Here is a 17,986-nt window from a genome sequence, read left to right on the forward strand (position 1 = left end):
TCCCAACATATTGTCTGAAATAAAATGCTTGTATTTTTTTCCATTGGTATCCCTAATGCCATGCAAAAAAGTGGTCAACTATTTTCATTGTAAAGAAGTACAAAGCTGCTATCTAACCACATGAAAATTACAGTATCTTAAGGAGAAGATTTTACTTGGTTAACTTTTTTTTTCTTAATCAGTCAAACCTAATTTATTCAAAGCTAAATTTGAATTGTTCAGTAGGAGGGACACAGTCTTAAAGAGAGAATGACAAGAGATATACATCAAATGAAAAAGGTGAATTACCAGTAATTTTTTGGATCAGAACTCTATTCATAAATTTCTTGTTAGTATGTTTTCTGTCACATTCCTTCATATTTCCGCTCTTAGATAAAGTTCTTCCTTGGGCATATAAAACCAAACAGTTTTCTACAGTCGTCACAGGGCTGCTAACAAGACTTGTCAGCAAATATGAAGTCCATGGCATGGGCTCCAACCCAGCAGATAAATTCATCACATTGCAATTGCATGTTCAAAAGTTAGTTTTGGCTATTCAAGTATCAATGTAACTGATGGAAATGTGGAGGTGACTTCTAAAGGGTCTGCAAAGATTTTCTACAGATAATCTGAACAGATGATTTATACAGCACTCCATACTTCTTTTGAACTTTCACAATCCTTTTACAGACTGTTGTTCTCTTTAAGTGACATGGAAACAGTTCAATAAAATGACCATGTTTTTATTTTGGTATGCTCAGGCAATTTTTTAATATCCATTTTAAAAATTGTTTTAACAGTAGGAAAATCACGGTCCATTATTTGTCAGGTGATTTTAATAACTACATAAGATTTCTCACATTTATTTCATTCATTGAATGAAAGAACACAATAGCCTAATTTTTATCTTATTTTATGGGAAATTTTTGAAAAATAACAAGCTAGAATTCAAGAGTTTACCTCTCTATTTTTTCATGAGTACCCAGGAGCTTGATCACTTCCCTTCATTTCTTTTTATCTTAGGCTTCTTTTCCTGAAGATGAATGATATTCAAGGACTGCAGCTCTTATTATTATGCACTGGTGTTATTACTTTGTGCTATTGCCCAGTGTCATAGGATGATTTACTTAGCAGATAGCGTGCATGAAAAAAAATTAATCATTTTCTTTTTTAACATGACAAAGACAGAACTTTGGGTTACTTTCTGTAATTTATATCATCATTCAATCCTTTCCTCTTTGTAGTACCAGGATTAATGTTAGGGCCCATGCTATTCTATTTGTCTGGAGCAGCTTACTTCAGGGTTTTTTCTTTCTGTTACTGAGCTGTTCTAAACTCATGAATCCCTTTTGATGTCAAAAAGCTATGCAAGGTGTGTAGGAGTGCTCATCAGCCCCATTTAAGGGAAATTTTTTGTTGTTTCTGAGCAGATTAGAGAAGGCTGAGAGCTCCAAGTTAAGCTTGTGACTGGGCATCACATTTTCCTAGAATTATTTCTTTGTATTTGAGAGGTAAAAATCCATACACCCATTTAGCAAAATTCTGAAAAATAAACTGTCTGATAAAATATCAAATACAGTGTTTCTGAATTAAGCCTAGAATGTATCAGGAGAAAGCACAACACTTTAATTTATTGAGAATGTTTCACTCAGCCACACTGAATCTGTATTATGCTTTATCTCAGCTCTAGGCATTATTAAGGCAGAGAACAAATGGAAGAAGGAAGATAAAGGCCTCAGGGAAAGCAAACAAATGTAGGTTAACACAAAAAACTGAACTGATAGATGAGTAAACCTTATACTTACTCAGAGTTGGCCAAAAAAGAAAAGTGGAATTATTTTAAAAGTGCAACCAAAATCAAAGAAAGAGAACCAACCTTAGACAGTTTCCTTAAGAGTGGAACTCTTACTCTCAATGCTTTTGTCTCTTCAAGAATTACTAGAAAAAAGGACAACTATCTGAGACTTGTGGGAGACTGAAATTGTTAATGGGTCAGCACTGGCAAAATCACAGGAGGCCTTTTGCCCACTATAGCAAACTGCAAAGAAGCAGCTGTTCATCATCTGACCACCAAAGACCACCCCTCCCCAAATACACCTACTAACTGGAATTTGGATTGTGACTGGAATTTAAGATAAAGGGGGTGCTGTTGTCCAACCATTCCAGGTCTGGGGAGAAGAATGCATCCACAAGTAATACTGGAAGAGAGACTGGAATGCTAAAGTCTCAAACATTCAGGGGGCAATCTGCTGATGTGCAAAGTATCCACCCAAGTGCAGAGAGCTGCCAGGGCAGTATCAGGGACACTCACATGAGCCTGAAGGAGGCTCATCTCTGCTGATGGCCATTGAGCTAAACTGCACTGGTACAATAGGCCAGATGTAACAACAGTGCACCTGAGCATATAAAACTCATGAAATCTTTTGAGTTTTGTGGACTTTCCCCACCCCCGATGGACCAACATCTTCAATTCAAGCAACAGACATCAAAATTATACCAAGTCTCATTTCTGGAGCTAACAAGGGGGGTTGACTATAAATCTTTCCTTATTTGCCCTTTTTTCTCTTTCTTTTCCTCACACATTTTTAAGTGCTATTTTTATACTCTTATATTGCTATTTTGCTGCAGATAATAAGAACTAAAATGGCTACAATTGGCTGTTTGTCTTTCCAACCAAATTGTTTTAAAAGAAACTGTGTGTATATATATGCACACATACGTTTACAGATACTGACTATTCAGTGTCATTTCACTCTAATCTGCCCCAAGAGATTTATTAACAAGAACATGGGTTACCCTTGTCTTCTAGAGCAGGATGTAATATAGACTTGATATATAATTTATACATAATCTCAGGTGAGATTGATTCCAGTTTGGGGAATATTTTTGGATCAACTGCAGCTACAGGCTTACACAGAAAAGATAAACTGCACAGAAAGACAGCACAAGACAGGGACTGAACACTGCTTGTTGCCACATGAGCTGTAACCAAAAGTCTCCAGATCTGCCATTTAAACAGCACATTTTTTAAGTTTATAAGAAAGAAGCATCTGACTTGTAGTTTGGTTTTTTTTTTTTTGAAGTGAAGCACTAATTCAGTTTGAAAGATCAGTCTCCAGCATGCAGTTTAGAAGAGTTTTTGTATTGCACTGCACTGTATGGAAACAGATGGAGATTGAATTTTTTTTTTTAACACTACATACATTTTTTTGCTTAGAGAGTTTAATTCATTGGGTTAGCCAAGTCTATATTTTTCTATAAGCAATTCCAACAGAGGGCAGTACTCCCAATGAACTCCCCTATTGTAATAAACTGGCATTCCCAGAGAGAGTTAGGAACAGAGTGTTTCCATATTCTTTGTGAAATATCAAGTCCTGAGGTCACAGGTTACAGAATCACCTAATAAAGGCATGTAAGCAATGATCAAAAGGGCACACCATAGATAATACCCTGTTATGGATTTTATGCTTCCTCAGAAATACAAATAACTGCAGGAAATTTGCTCAGAAAAAGTTAAGAAAAATCATCAGCTATTAATGAATATAACCTCAAAGACTTGATTAATACCGTTAAATGTAGTATCAAATAAAAACAAAATTAAATGCTAAAAACTCCAATATTCAATAATTTTATTTTCATTAATTTAATTTTTCAATAACAGATTTTAAATAAGACTTGATTGAGAGTGGGAGTAACATAAAAAAAATAAAGTGATCTTTGCCTGTCTTGTCTGGCTGAGTGTCCCAAGGCAGACACAGCTGTTGTTGTGCATTACTTTTCTTTCTTAGGTAAGGATTTTACTGTGTCAGCTTTGTGTTGCAAAGCTGAGACAATAAATTTTTTTTAGGAAGAATGCTACTTTATTATGTCCACATTTAGCAATGAGTTATTCACTATAAAGCCTATCTAGTGTTCAAATTCACCTGAACATTTGCACTGCAGTAACTTTAATAGAAGGCTGTAATTTAAATAATTTTATCAACTGTGACTGTTATCATCTATTCACAAACCTGGAGCACAGGCTACAACTCCCACTTTTCCAAATGAGAAGCTTAAATGAGATGACAGACAAAGAGGCAGTCTCCCTCTGTACAAACACACATTACAAGCTTCTGCTTGACTGGAACACTTCTGAACCAAAGTTTTGTCAGCAACTGCCCATTTCTTGAACTGAAAGCACTTTGCAAAAATCACCAGTCTTATTTACATTTCATGTGTTTTGTCCAGTCAGCTATGGCACACAGAGTTACAGTCTGTTGGAAGTTGTTGGTTTTCCTATCAAATCCTTTGCCTGGGACTTCAGGAGTGTTGTCTGCAAGTCTGTCTAAGTGTAGGACATCCCAACAACCTGCCATTTCCCTAAGTTTCTTAAACTGCGGGGTATTCCTGTTTGTCTTTCACACAGGTTAGGCGTAGCCCACTGGATGAATACAGGATTATTCTTGGGACTACATGAACAGCCTCCAGTTAGACAAGTCCAGCATGGGTCTGAAAGATGGATTTTGCAGGACTTGGCTAGCTGTAATTGCCATATCTTATTTTCTATAGGTGACTACAGCATTCAAAACTGAGAGGTCTGCAATATTCACCCTTCTTTTTCAACATATTCATGACACCTGTTTTCATGCATAAAATTACAATGGTTTAGTTTGGGTTTTTTGCATTTTTTCCTTAAATAAGTGTCACAGAATCATAGAGTGGCCTGGATTGGGACGGACCTTAAAGATTATCTCATTTCAACCTCCCCTGCCATGGGCAGAGACACCTTCCACTAGACCAGGTTGTTCAAAGCCCCATCACCCCTGGCCTTGGACACTTGCAGAGATGGGGCATTCACAACTTCTCAGAGCAATCTGTTCCTGTGCCTTGCCATGCTCAGGGTAAAGAACACCTTTCTAATGTCTAATCTAAATCTACCACCTTTCAGTTTGAAGCCACTTCCCCTTGTCCTATAACACGTGCCCTTGTAAATAGTACCACTCCACTGTTAAGTACACCTCCATAATTTTTTCTAAGCTAACCTTTATTAACAAAAGTGATAAAGCTTCATCAAAGACATCTTTCCTTCACACATGTTACTCATGCCTTCACTTTGGAGAGGAATATGCCCTAAGCTATGACAAATTCATATGGATAAAGGTTGATAGACTATACAATAGAGAGAGTCATATGTGAAAAGAGAAGCAAAATTAGATATTGAATACTTGTTTTCATAACTTAGACTTCAACCTTGCATGTTATATTCCTTCCTCAAACATTGTCCTTCCTTCTCCCATTGTGAACTAACTTCTGGCTTACCAAATGATCTCTGCAAAATTTGTAATGCAGGCAACAGGATCCAGACCCTTCTGTATGAAAACAGGTGCAGATCTCTACTTGCATATAGTGACCTTGTGTTTGAGTTGTTCAGAGTCCTTCCTGTGCAAGGAGGAGGGCAAGCTCTTCATCTTTGTTATATGAGGGCATTACAATAAGGTTTCTTGAACTTAAAAATTCGATGTCAAGCTTCTGAGGGCTTAAATGCAGAAAGGACTGGACTTCAGTGCTATGGAGAATGTAATGAAACAGATGTGATGGCATCAAATAAAGAGTTAAAGCTGCCAAATAAGTCATAAGGTTTGATAACTTGCAACAATAACCTTTGCGGAAAAAGAACTCCTACAAAGCAAATAATTCCAACTGGAGGAAATGCTTTTAAGAAACCTGGAGGAAATGCTCTTAAGAAAATCATTAATTTCTGTCTCGAAGATTAAACCTGAAGCTGCAACAGTAAACTTGTTTTACTTGAAAATGAATGAATACAGTCACCAGTTCCACCTCAAGGATCCTGGCCATTTGCTTTGACTTACCCGCTTATGAAGACGCTCTGCTTCCTCCTGATATGCAGCAAGTTGCTGTTTCCATTGTTTCACGTTGGCAGTGGACTCCAGCAGGGCTGCTGTGAGCTTAGCATTATTACCCTTGAGCGTGGCCAGTTCTGCCTCCCAATGCTTGCTGATTGTCGAACTGCACAGACAGAATGAGAATGGTCAGAACTCTCAAATCTCTTCCTTTATGCTTCTTAAATGTCTTATAAATTTTCTTTTAATATCCAGCAAAAAGAGAATTACACAAAGAATTATATAACTAACTAACTAAAGAATTATATAACTAACTGGATTCTCATTTAGTTGTTTTATTTGGTATATAATTATATACCAAATAAAACAAGTATATAATTATATACCAAATAAAACAACTAAATGAGAATCCAACTGCTCAAATCATCAAAACTATAAATTAAGAAAGTATAGGTAACACCATTATTGGAAAAAAATATCTGCCTTTCCCGTTCAACAGGGTATATTTATAATAACATGTTAAAGATCATGAAACCCACATAAGTTTCACAAAAGCAACAGCATGAAATTGGAGAATATTCATATGATTAGTCACTCTTTTAATATATGCACATTGAATGGAAGTGCTTTTTTAATCCACTACTTTATTAAATGTATTGTAGGAAAATATTTGTTATCAACTTGATTAAAGAGAGTTAATCACGTGCTTTGGAAGTGCACCTTTGATGTCTTAATGTAAGTCTTCCATTTCTGAAATATACTTTATTAAACACCATATTTAGTTTGTTCTTGCAAATTCAAAGACCTTGAATTTCATAATACTGTTAATAATTTTTCCTCACTAATATGAGCAAAGAGAGTAGAGATCAAATAGGATGGATATATTACTGCTTTACTTCAAAGTGGAAGCTGATGTTGAGGTTTACTGAAGCAGTCTATGGAGGAAAATTCCTGCTTACAATTTAGTTGCTCTCTTGGAAAATACAGGGTTTAATTTTCACAGGTAGTTAGTTTGCCATCACCTGCAGACCATATCTTTACACTCAGTATGCAAGGGAAAAGTATCTCAGACATATCAGGTGAATGCATTATATGCATTATATGCAAATAGCTCATTAACATGTACTTGTATAATGCTAACAGCACGTGAGTTGCACACCTACATGGACAGTACATGCAGAAAATAATTTTTTTTTTCATTAGCTCACTGCCTGAGGCATCAGTGAAAACCAAAAATCTGTAACTCTGACAAAAAAAAATATTCTATGAAGAATTATTATATAATTACATATTTTAAATATATCTCTTAATATTATGAAATTAATTACTATTTTGAATGTAAGTTTACAGATTTATTTGAACTTTGTACACACGTATAATGAAATATTTTGCCATTATTCTGTCCACTTGGTTTCTTTCTTCCACTTCCTGCATATGCAAAGTCCATCCCATCAAAGCATATTTCAAAAACATTATGACTCCTATAAATGCTCCTTAGGTGTTCAAAATTAATCAGATACTGGGGAACATTCATTACCTATTCAGACCATATTTCACTAAAATATTAGATCTGATTCTTCCATGGTACAGCATTTCCTTCCAAATAGTACTTTGTCTCCTTGAACAGGAATACAAGTTTCTCCAGAAGAGGAATATGCTCTAGCATTTAATGATACAACTAATTACAAGTTCACCACTGGAAATTTTAGATCTTAAAGGACTAAACTAAAATAGTTGTGATCTTACTTCCTCAGGGGACACAGACTCACATATTCAACAAGATAAGATGAATTTCTGTAACCATGTTTACTCTTCTGTTCCTCTAATCAGATTAAAGTTTCACTTATAGTAGCCCAGAAGATAAGCAAACTGTATTAAAAGAATGCTCAAAATGTCTAGTTCATTAGTATATTCATGCTCCTCTCCTGATGTTCTGATCCGACAATAGCCAATCCAGTAGTTTCATGCGAGGGAGTTCCATTTAGCAGTCCTGCAGGACTATTGGCTACTACTAGCTTCTAGGAAATTGTTTACACATGAGACTGATACTCTCTTACGAAATGTGCCTTACTACTCATCTTTGCCCTCAGAAGATACATGCACACAAACTGATGTAACACAGCTGTATCTCAGGCAAAGGCTGAGAACTGTCTGATCATTCGTTATCCAAAGAACTGAAAGGATTTTTTTTAATCTATTAATGCATATATCTACAATGATACCCACTAATCCATGAAGAACCCAGAAGTCAGACTCTCAGGTAGAGATGAGCAATAATGTGAGAGTGATTTGTGGTGTGTATCACTTTCACCTTTGCCTGGTGCCCCTACTACAGTGTCTCCCAAGAAAATAGCCAGAAGCTTTTAAGTTATTCCTTGTATAATGGAATGTCAGTATGAAATATGAAGCATGTATTTTCTATTACTGCTACGGTTACTCTAGTTCAAAAGCTGTAAGGTTTCTTTGGATCTGGTTATTCTTCAATTGCTTATTCTCAATAGGTATTATTTCTCAACTGTACTCTTTTTCCCTAAGAGACCCACATAGTTGGCAGGAATGTTCCTGCAGTAATACAGGTTTGAATTGCTTGTTGCATATACTGGGGTTTTTTTGCTACGAATAATTGTTACTGTATCTTCTACAGATTCTGCTACAGTGGCATAAAATGGAAACACTTTAGTTAAATCAGTCTAGTTCTGTATTTGGTAACATACAAAGACTTCCTAACTCTTTAGATTTATCCTTTCTTCTTAATGGATATCATACTGGGAAACACAGTCCCAAGGGTGTGGATTTTTTTGTTTCACAAAATAATAATTTGATTAAAATAGCCCTTAACCAGTCCTGGCAGTTTTGACCTTCTTTCCTCAAATACTTTCTTGAGAATTAAAAAAAAAAAAAAAAAAAAAGAGAAAAGGGAAAATAAAAACAACAAAGAAGATAATGAAATTATGTTCCATGGATTAGCTTAGTTAAAACTGGATTTATATTAATTACTTTAGAACCAGATAAAAGCACACTTACAGCAGGCTGTTCTTAGGTTAGGCTGAGAATATCTGCTTCTGCCTAACTGAAGCTTGTATCTGTAGAGCTATTACTGGTTCAAATTTACCAACCCTTCCTGAGAAAACACTGGGAAACATATGATTCAGACACAATGAAATTGTCCCTTGGAGGAGGAGATGCTGAGACTAGCCCCTGTGAAAGTGAACACAGAGATCAAGAAGATGATGGACACATGGAAAGTCCAAAGGGGTCCCAGAAACTGCTCAAGCATGTAGCTGGAATTTTGATGGTGGAACAGGTGCACTACAGTCCCTTGAGATAGGTACAGGAGAGCTGCACATACTTTCTCTCTACTTTTTACTTAATTACTGTCTGAAAGGCTTGCTGCTAAAAGGTATTGATTTTGCCCTCACTGCATTAGATTCTGTCATAGAAAATACACACAAGTTGTCTTAACAGTTGTAAATACCTAAACCTAATGTGAATCATCCCTCATGTGCTTTGAGACTATGTAATCTACAAAGCACTTAAAATATGTACACTTACTCAATGATCACACTGATCCAAACAGTAATATCTACCAGAGCACTCTCCAGCTCTGCACTGTTGCAGAAAGCTGTACATAGATGCTGAGGGACACACAGTCATACCCACTTGCAGTCTTGTGGGGCATGAATTCAACCTGCATACATGCTTGCTTTCTTCTGAAAGCCATCCATCCCTTTGCTGGCAGTGTCACAATTTTAAGAGGTATTTCTTAAAACCTGTCAGAATTAACATCACTGACTGCCTGACAAGCCCAAAGTTTCAAGACAGTCCTTCAAAAAAAGAAATATTCTTAACACTCTGGCTTGTTGCCTGTTTTTCAGCATGAAAAACTACACAAAAGTTTTAATAATACCCTAACAGAGAATAAAGTCTGGTCATTTCCCTTGTGAAACTTCAGAACAACTGAAAACGAAAGGACAAGCTGTTTTGCATGCATTCCATTGGCGCCAAATACAAGAGAGAGAAAGGAATCCTCTAAAGAATAATAGCAAACCATGAGTTTTATTTGCTCAACTATCATGCTAATTAAAAAAAAAAAAAAAAAGAAAAGAAGAAGCTTTCATAGCAGAGGATTGGATCTCACAATGACAACTCTTCATGGGATTTCAAGTGCCCTTAAGTGAGCAAAAGGCCAAAACTCTCCTGAATCTCCTGTCCTTGGTGTTTTGGCCACAGTATCTGGTATATGTGTAACATTAGATGTGACCACAGTCAGAACATCACAGGGTGCCCCACTGTCAAGGCAAATGATTCAAAATGAGATTTTTAACATCTGTGACATCGTGTAATTCAATCACTTTCATAAAACACTCCTAGAAAAATGGCTGGCTGGTACCACTCCACCTAACTGTGATACCCTCTGAAAATTGAAGTAGGAGTCAATGATCCTTCTTCTATACATTTAGGCATTCTGGCCAATTAACATCAGGCCAATCTCCTTTCTCACTAGGGATTAGTTACAAGCCCAGTAAGTCACTGAGGAATTGCTTTGGTATCTGTCCATCTGTGACCTGAATAGTGTGCCAGAGGCTATAAATGCATGATTATCTTTCTCTGCAAAGTAGGTCACTTAAGGAAAATTAATCCGAAAAGCTCCAGTCACCACATTTAGCCAGTTGGAGAAGGCTGGCGAAGGGAAGGGGGGATAAGCACACATTGATGAGCTCCATTCAGAATGGAGTTATTTTGAGAAACGCTTTCATGAAACAAAGAAACAAAAGCACTTCAAATTATGTTTCTCCTTTTTGAATCATTATTGCTTATTTGCTGTTTGCTTAGTTGAATGGAGCACCAACACTGTGAAACATTGTTTAAGGTTTATTTCAGATTTTTATCAATAAAATGTGAAAAAAACATCTACTTGATTAATATTTAGGGTCTTAATGTTGCATTCATTGCATAAAATTGATTCGTTTAAAATTTATTCTATAGCATAGTCATGGTTTCAAGAAACTACTGTTATTCGAGAGCAGGTAAATTATTTTCTTCAGGTGCCACTGCAATCTGCTCTGTCTGTGTGGGGTGAGCAATCCTGTCTTGGGACAGCAGATGTGAAGAGGAATTTAGCCAAGTAAGAATGGAGTACTTTCAACAAAAAATGTGGATTCTGGTATAATAATGAAATCCATGAGACTTTACAAATATGAACAGAGCACAGTTCTGGTAGCAGCTGCCTAGATCATAAATAGTGGCATGCATTGGAAGCAGCCCAAGAGTCTGGTGGAGTGAGTATTATCAAGCAGAGGGAATGGTATGTCAACCAGCTGGTAACAATGCATTAACTGTGCTGGCAGCAGGGAGTGACCCCTTCTGACAGCTGGGCTGGTAAAGCCTTACAGAGCAGCTCTTCATGCTCAACAAAGCACAGGGGCATTGTCAACCATTTGGTTCTGTTGCAGTAGCATCTGAGAGATCCAGTGAACACAAAACATCATTTCTTCTCCTTGGAAGTGTAAGGCAAGTGTTTGTGTTTATGTAAAATTCCCTGGTACATTTGGAAAGTATGTAAAATTCCCTGGTACATCTGCAAAAGGTCCTTATGAAAGCCCCCATGTCAAATAAGCTCCAGCTAATGCAGAAGGCTGTAAGGGCAAGATCTCTTCAACAAGCTATGCTTGCTATTGCCTACACTGAAATGAGGTGACTGCTTGATTTGATGGAGATGTTGACTCTGCTGGTACAGCAAGAGGTTGCAGCATCTCTCAAGGCATTCCTAAAAGCTCACAAGAAACCTCCTCTCATTCATGCTGAAAATGAGACTCAAGCACCTCAGCTCACATCCTGATGTAGAAGTAGTTTTAAACAAGCATTTAATTTAATTCCCAAATTACACCCCTTTTTGGAGATTTCAATAAGCATTTACTGTGGCCCTCTATTAAATGTCTAAACCAACTTTGTAATGGAAAGGATTTAAACCTGATGGGTTTTGGGAGTTTGTGCCCTTGCTATTCCAAAGCACCATAAGCCTTCAATAATGATATGGAAATCTCTCCCTCTCTCTTGAATATTCAAAGCAATAGGGAAGAGAAGGGAATTTTATCTTCTATTAAATTATGGAGGAGGAGGAGCTCTATAATGAGCCAGAAGTTGAAGAAAGAGCCATGGAATATACCAGGTTCTATCTCTCCACTCCAGGAAGAGGCAAGAAAGAAAGGGTGTGAATTGGTCTGCCATTTTTGTCTTCCTACAGAGCTGTCTGCTTGAGGCATCTAACTCTGAATTTATGTACATGTGGGACAGAGTTACAGAGTTAAATAATTTTAAAAACAGCAAAAGAGGGAAATCTACACTAAGAACAAGAGATTTTGTAAGAGGAAAACGTAAGACACAGAACAATTGCCTCTTCACAGCCACTGCTCACTGTCTTACATGCAGCTGTGATTAACCGTACACATGCAAGAGGAAGTCTTACTTGATAAACTGGAATTTATTTAAAAAAAAATCTTCTCAAAGTTATAATCCAGAGATAATTACCAGGAAATCACTTTGAGTTAAATATTTTGAGTGCGGCCAATGAAAAACTAATTAATATTCAAAGAGATCCTTATCCTTAATTAGAGTACTCAATTTTTAGCAAAGGAGGATAGGTCCCCTGGGGAGAGAAGGAAGAATATTAACAGAGCATGAAAGATCTGTTTTTCCTTTTGGGATAAGGAATATCTACATGATCTCATTGGAGTTACATCAGCACAAAACCAGAGAAACATGGTTGTGAATCAGCTCATAGCAAAAGAGACGAAGGAGGCCCTTGAAGCACATTGTACTTTAAGTGAGGTGCCTAATATCAAAGCCATCCCACAGGAAAGCAAAAAAGGCAGCTGAGTGAATGAAATGAGGAATCAGCAGATGAGAGAATTATGTGTCTGGGAGTCTCTCATTCTGTACAAATATTGAAGGTTCATCCCCCTCCAGGACATGTTACTTTGTTTTGCACACACTTTTGTTCAATCTGGAACTTCAATATGCTTGAATTCCCAATTTCTATACCAATGTAGAAGGCAAACACAGAAGCTTTTTCTGCAAACTTGGGCAGCTACAATATAGGGAGATAGAACAGATTTCTTCCTCAAGGTGTTTCACAAAGCTTTCACCTTTGTTACCCCATCAGCTTGGCCAGCCTTTTGACTGGATTCTCAACCACCCAGAGTACCCACGCAGCCCATGGACAGAAGACTTGCCTTTCCTGTTCTGTCACAGGCAGTAGTGCTCTTAGGCAGCTTCTGTACTATGCCTTATCAGCTCACTGAGGAAGGATCAATAGTTTTGTAGACTTATAGGGTGAAAGTGACAAAAGAAGTTGAATAATGATACAGACTCTTTCCATTATAAAGCAGACCACTATGCAATGGAAATGGGTGCCCATATCCTATTTAGCTCCACCGCTTAAAGTCATGCTCTGTATTTTGTTATGCAGCCTTTATTAATCACAGGGCTATAGAAACCACCACAACACAGACTGCTTTATCATGGATGAATAGACTGGATATGAAACTAAAATTTTTAACATAAATACCACATCCAGGAACCCAGCATCGTATGCCTGCAAAAGGCAACAAAGCCAGAGTTAAAAATGGCAAAGTATGTGTTCACTGCTCATGGAAACACTAAGAGTTAATAGAAAAGAGGAGCTCTTGAAAGACACTTCACGGGATATTAAGACAAAGTTAATGCTTCAGCAACAATCTCTAGTCATGCAGGACTTGGATCCCAGTCCTGATCCATGTTAAAGGAAGGAACAAAGCAAAGACAAAACAATGACACTACTAAGTTTCCTATACTGCATGTTATTGCACCCTGGATGTGTTTACACAGGTAACATTTAAACTCTGATTCTTATTTAAATTATGCTGTTAAGCACAGAACCAAGCATGATTTTGTACACTGTATCACAAAGCAAAAACCCTTTACTTAACCTGAACAAAGTCCCTGATCTCTCTGAAGAGGCTGAACTTCTGATTTTATACTTTCAAAAAGACCTTATTTTTATTAGTAATTAAATTTAATAAAGTAAACAGAATTTGTTATCTCTTTATGAAGACCACAGAGTATAAAGAAAGCACAGTAACTCTTTCTTATAATTTTAAGCCCTTTGAAAGCACAGACATGGCTAGTTAATTTCTAGGTTTTTTGCAGTAATCATTAAAACCTTACTCACCTAACAATTATCACATATTCTAAAAAAGTGAAAGAAGAAATTGTCCTTGTCCCCTTATTGAAATAGCATATTGGTGTTGTTGGAAGTAGTTTACTCTCAGATCTGCAGTGTGTAACTGATACCCAGCAAGTTTTTTTAGTGCACTGAACATTAGGCATAATTCCTTGCTGTTGCTATGGTGCTGAATACTTCAAATATTCCAACAAAATTACATTTTTAAAATCAACGAAAGTTTTTTAGGAACTTACATCCTATTTTCTGAAATGAGTAGGTATTTGACTGCAAAGAAAGTAAAATTGACTCTGGCATTTATGGCACTTAATCACTTTAAGAAATCACTTAGATGATGTGGCTATCAGCAAGTCAGATACTAGGACATGGTAACCCTGACACTAAAAATGATCTTCATTGTGGAACTCATCTGTACACACAAGAATTTAAAACAGTTTAACTCAAATTCACTGAATTAGTATGGATTAATTCTGCTAGGCCCATGGCTAGGCAAAATCCCAAATTTCTTTCAAAAATCTGCTAATAACAATAATTTGTGTGCGCACTGAATCAATTTGCACTCTATCAACAATGTAGCAGAATAGAGTATTTGACTTCCCTACGCACCTCTTACTTGGGCTGTCTTTTATTGAGTGCTATTCAGATTTTAACAGTTTCACTGAACTGCCCTCTCAATTATACCTTCGGTGAGTTTTTTTGTTATAAAAATACTATGGTGGCGAGGACAAGAAACAACTTCTTTCACAGTGACCACTTTCTCCTCTTAGTAAAATAGGGCCAAAAGCCCTGAGCTTCCAAAGATTGTATGGACTGGGGAGTTTGCACTCTTTGTAAACTGCCCTGCCCAGTGACGCCTGGCAATGGAGATTCTAAATACAGTTTGCCCGTGGTCACGTTTAGCACCCTTCCATCTTCACAATCTTCTAAGACCTTATGGGATCTGTAACCCTTCCATTCCCATCTGAAACACTCCTGGGCACGCAGTGTTGATTTGTGGTTTTGTGCAAGGAGAATACCATTCAAGTGGGTGGCAGTGAAGCCCTCTGATCACTGCAGGTATGCTGGAGTGGAAAAAAATGCCATACAAAACACAGTAACTGTGCCCTACAGCCAGAAGGACACTGAATAGGCACAGCAGAGGAAACATGAGGAAACAATTCAGCCCACAGACCTCAGTGCCAAGGCACGTTTTATTTAGTGGTCTAGATGAGGCTCAGAAGGCTTTGGAAGCTGCAGGTCAATTCTACAGGACTCAGCTCAGGTTTTCAGCTCTGCAACAACACAGTGAAGACAGTAAAAGCTACTCTCTGGGCAACCACAGCCACATGCAGAGCAGTGAGCTGGCTGAAGAGACTTCAATCCTGTAAGCCTGACATAAGCCTTACACAAGTAGTGGAGATCCTCAGCACAAGCCTCTGCCTGAATTTATAGGTGCTGTCACAGCTGTAACTGGAGCGTGTTGTGCCTCTGCTGAAGATGGAGCAGCTGTTACAAGTGGTTCAATGTGAAAGATTTACAAATGCCTGGTTTAGTTCCTAGCTGAACCTTCTGTTATTGATACAACAGGATGGCTTAGCCTATAAGATCCCTTAATGCTGGCTCCCATCTTATTTTTATAGCAAACACTGACCTCAGCAGAAGACTCAATACAGCTTCAGGGCCTCACAATTTCACTACCAGCAATAAAAAGGCATTTTTTTGGAATGACCTACAGAAATGGTTCTATATCGTTTGCATAAAGATTCTGATTTATGACTACTGGGCCTCCACCCAGGTACCTTAGGACCTTAGGTTGTCTTATGATATCAGATAGCAACTACTGGTGCAATTCATTTTTGCATTACAATTGGCAGTTTGCTTATCTCAGTAAATACAAGGACATGCATTAATCACACAGGTAGTGCCAGAGATGGACTCTCGTTTGCATGCTGACAACAAAATAAGCTTATTCCATTAAGGGAACTGAAGCTACATGGAAACATTGAAAATTTAATTAAGTTTCATTTCTCTCCTATGGTAGCCATGCACTTACTTAAGAATCAATAGCCTAAATATAAAGTCCAACCTAAAGCATCTATGGAACTCTCAGAAGTACTTTGAAGAACAAGCAGTAAGTAGCATGATATGATGACAGTAAAATATTTATTGACTGTATATGTTTGATCAAAACAAATCACAAGTGAGTTGTAACACATGCGGATACTGCAAGCCGTATTTTTTTCCATTCCACTTCCTTAAGAGAATGGAAGTATTACATTTGCCTTGTTTAAACCAAATCTGAATCCAAGAAGAGACTGTATTACTTGCACTATGTTGATCCTAAAGCCAAATTTACTAAAATCTAGTTAAATTGATTAATCAAGAGATTAAAGTTAATACATGGGAAGCCTCTGATACTGATACTTTCCCCATTAACTACAGCTTAATGGTAGGAAGCAGTCCCTATGTAAGTTTCTCTCCCTAATTGTAAAATATCCCATTTTTAAAGAAAAAACTAACATGGCTCCTTTCTTAACAAACTGATAGTTAACAGTTCTTATTTACTCAGTCTAGACTAAGTAATTTTAGATTTCCTTCATCTTCTTTTTGGAATAATGAAGATGATTTGGCTCAAGAATTCAGCTGAAAGGTAAAATATAATAATTTATAGATCCATTCTTTCCAATTCAACACTTAATTGATGTAACAGTTTCCAAGAAGAATATAAAGCTTGGCTCCCCTCTTATCTCCTCACCTCATCTTACTTAACTCATTGCAATCCAACAGGGAAAGAATGAGTTGCACATGAGTTTTTCTATTTGTGAGCTCACAGACAGCAGAGCAGAGACTGAACTTTCATCCATTCACAAGGCTGTGCCTATGTGCCACATGTCATCATGTTTGTTTTCTAGTATTGCAAGCTCTAGTTCACTTTCCCTGATAAGGCCTCTAGACAAGAAAAAGGATAGGGCAAACACAATGATGTGAAGATGTTTAAAAGCCAGCTTTCTTCAGCCTCCCACTATGCTGATCATAAGCCAGCACAAATAATTCCTAAAGTGCCAAAGAATAATTAAACCAAAATACTAAAACCTCTGGAGAGTATAGAAGGAAGGTACTGCACGATAGGTGTTGTCATGTAATTACATTAGTTTTACCTTCCAAAGTATTTCCTAAATAAAGTGCAGGTAACTTGCTGTCATACACAGTGATCAGTTAGAACACACTTCACACACATAGGAAATTATTTTGGCTATTTTCTTAAAATGGGGCCAAATTAATCTGAATCTATTACTTACATGCAATTGGCTTCAGACAACAAAACCACATTTTTCTGTTCGCATTACAGTGAAAAGAAAAATTCCTTTGGCAAACTACTAGAGCTGAATAATGAGTAGAATTCAGTCAATTCACTTTCAGGGTTTGGTTTGGTTTCGGTTTTTTTGTGTGAACCATGTTATTTGAAGAAAATTACTTCTTAATTACCTGTGGGATTGCAGTCTCCCAGAAGAATGGTTTCCACTACTTTAACTTTAATTTAGAAACCAAACTCTCTGCATTTCATATCAGAAAGACAGAACATCATTACATCACAGTGCCATGGAGTAAAATCAGCAAAGGCAACAACTGTTGGTTGTTGCTGATCAGGAGATATGGACCACTCATAATGCTTTATTATTGTGTACTTGAGAAACCAGAGTTCTGAACATTCTAGATATTTTATTTCAACATGTTCACACAGCTCTAGCTTCATTTGCCAAATGGCTTAAGAGCTGATTAAAAAATTCTTATATTCTAGTTCATTGCTGATTTGTGCCAACTCAATTCATTATAGACAAAACTTGATGGTTGTTTGGTGTTACTGTGAAATACTCTTAAACTCAAAAAGATAACACATTAAGTACACATTTTTGACAGACAAAATAGTTGTGTTTATGTGTGCCTCCCCCTAAACTCTACCCATGTT

At 37.1% G+C, this 17,986-nt stretch overlaps 1 protein-coding gene across 2 annotated transcripts in view; it reads right to left on the reverse strand.

The window, feature by feature from the left end:
• Positions 1-17,986, reverse strand: part of HOMER1 (homer scaffold protein 1) — an 88,572-nt gene that overhangs the window by 17,104 nt on the left and 53,482 nt on the right. For both annotated transcript variants that reach the window (XM_066569826.1, XM_066569825.1), the window contains exon 6: positions 5,829-5,985. In XM_066569826.1, the coding sequence (XP_066425923.1) occupies positions 5,829-5,985 (157 nt within the window). The remainder of the gene's footprint in view (positions 1-5,828; positions 5,986-17,986) is intronic.

The sequence above is a fragment of the Molothrus aeneus genome, chromosome Z (assembly GCF_037042795.1).
Source record: "Molothrus aeneus isolate 106 chromosome Z, BPBGC_Maene_1.0, whole genome shotgun sequence".
NCBI lineage: Eukaryota > Metazoa > Chordata > Aves > Passeriformes > Icteridae > Molothrus > Molothrus aeneus.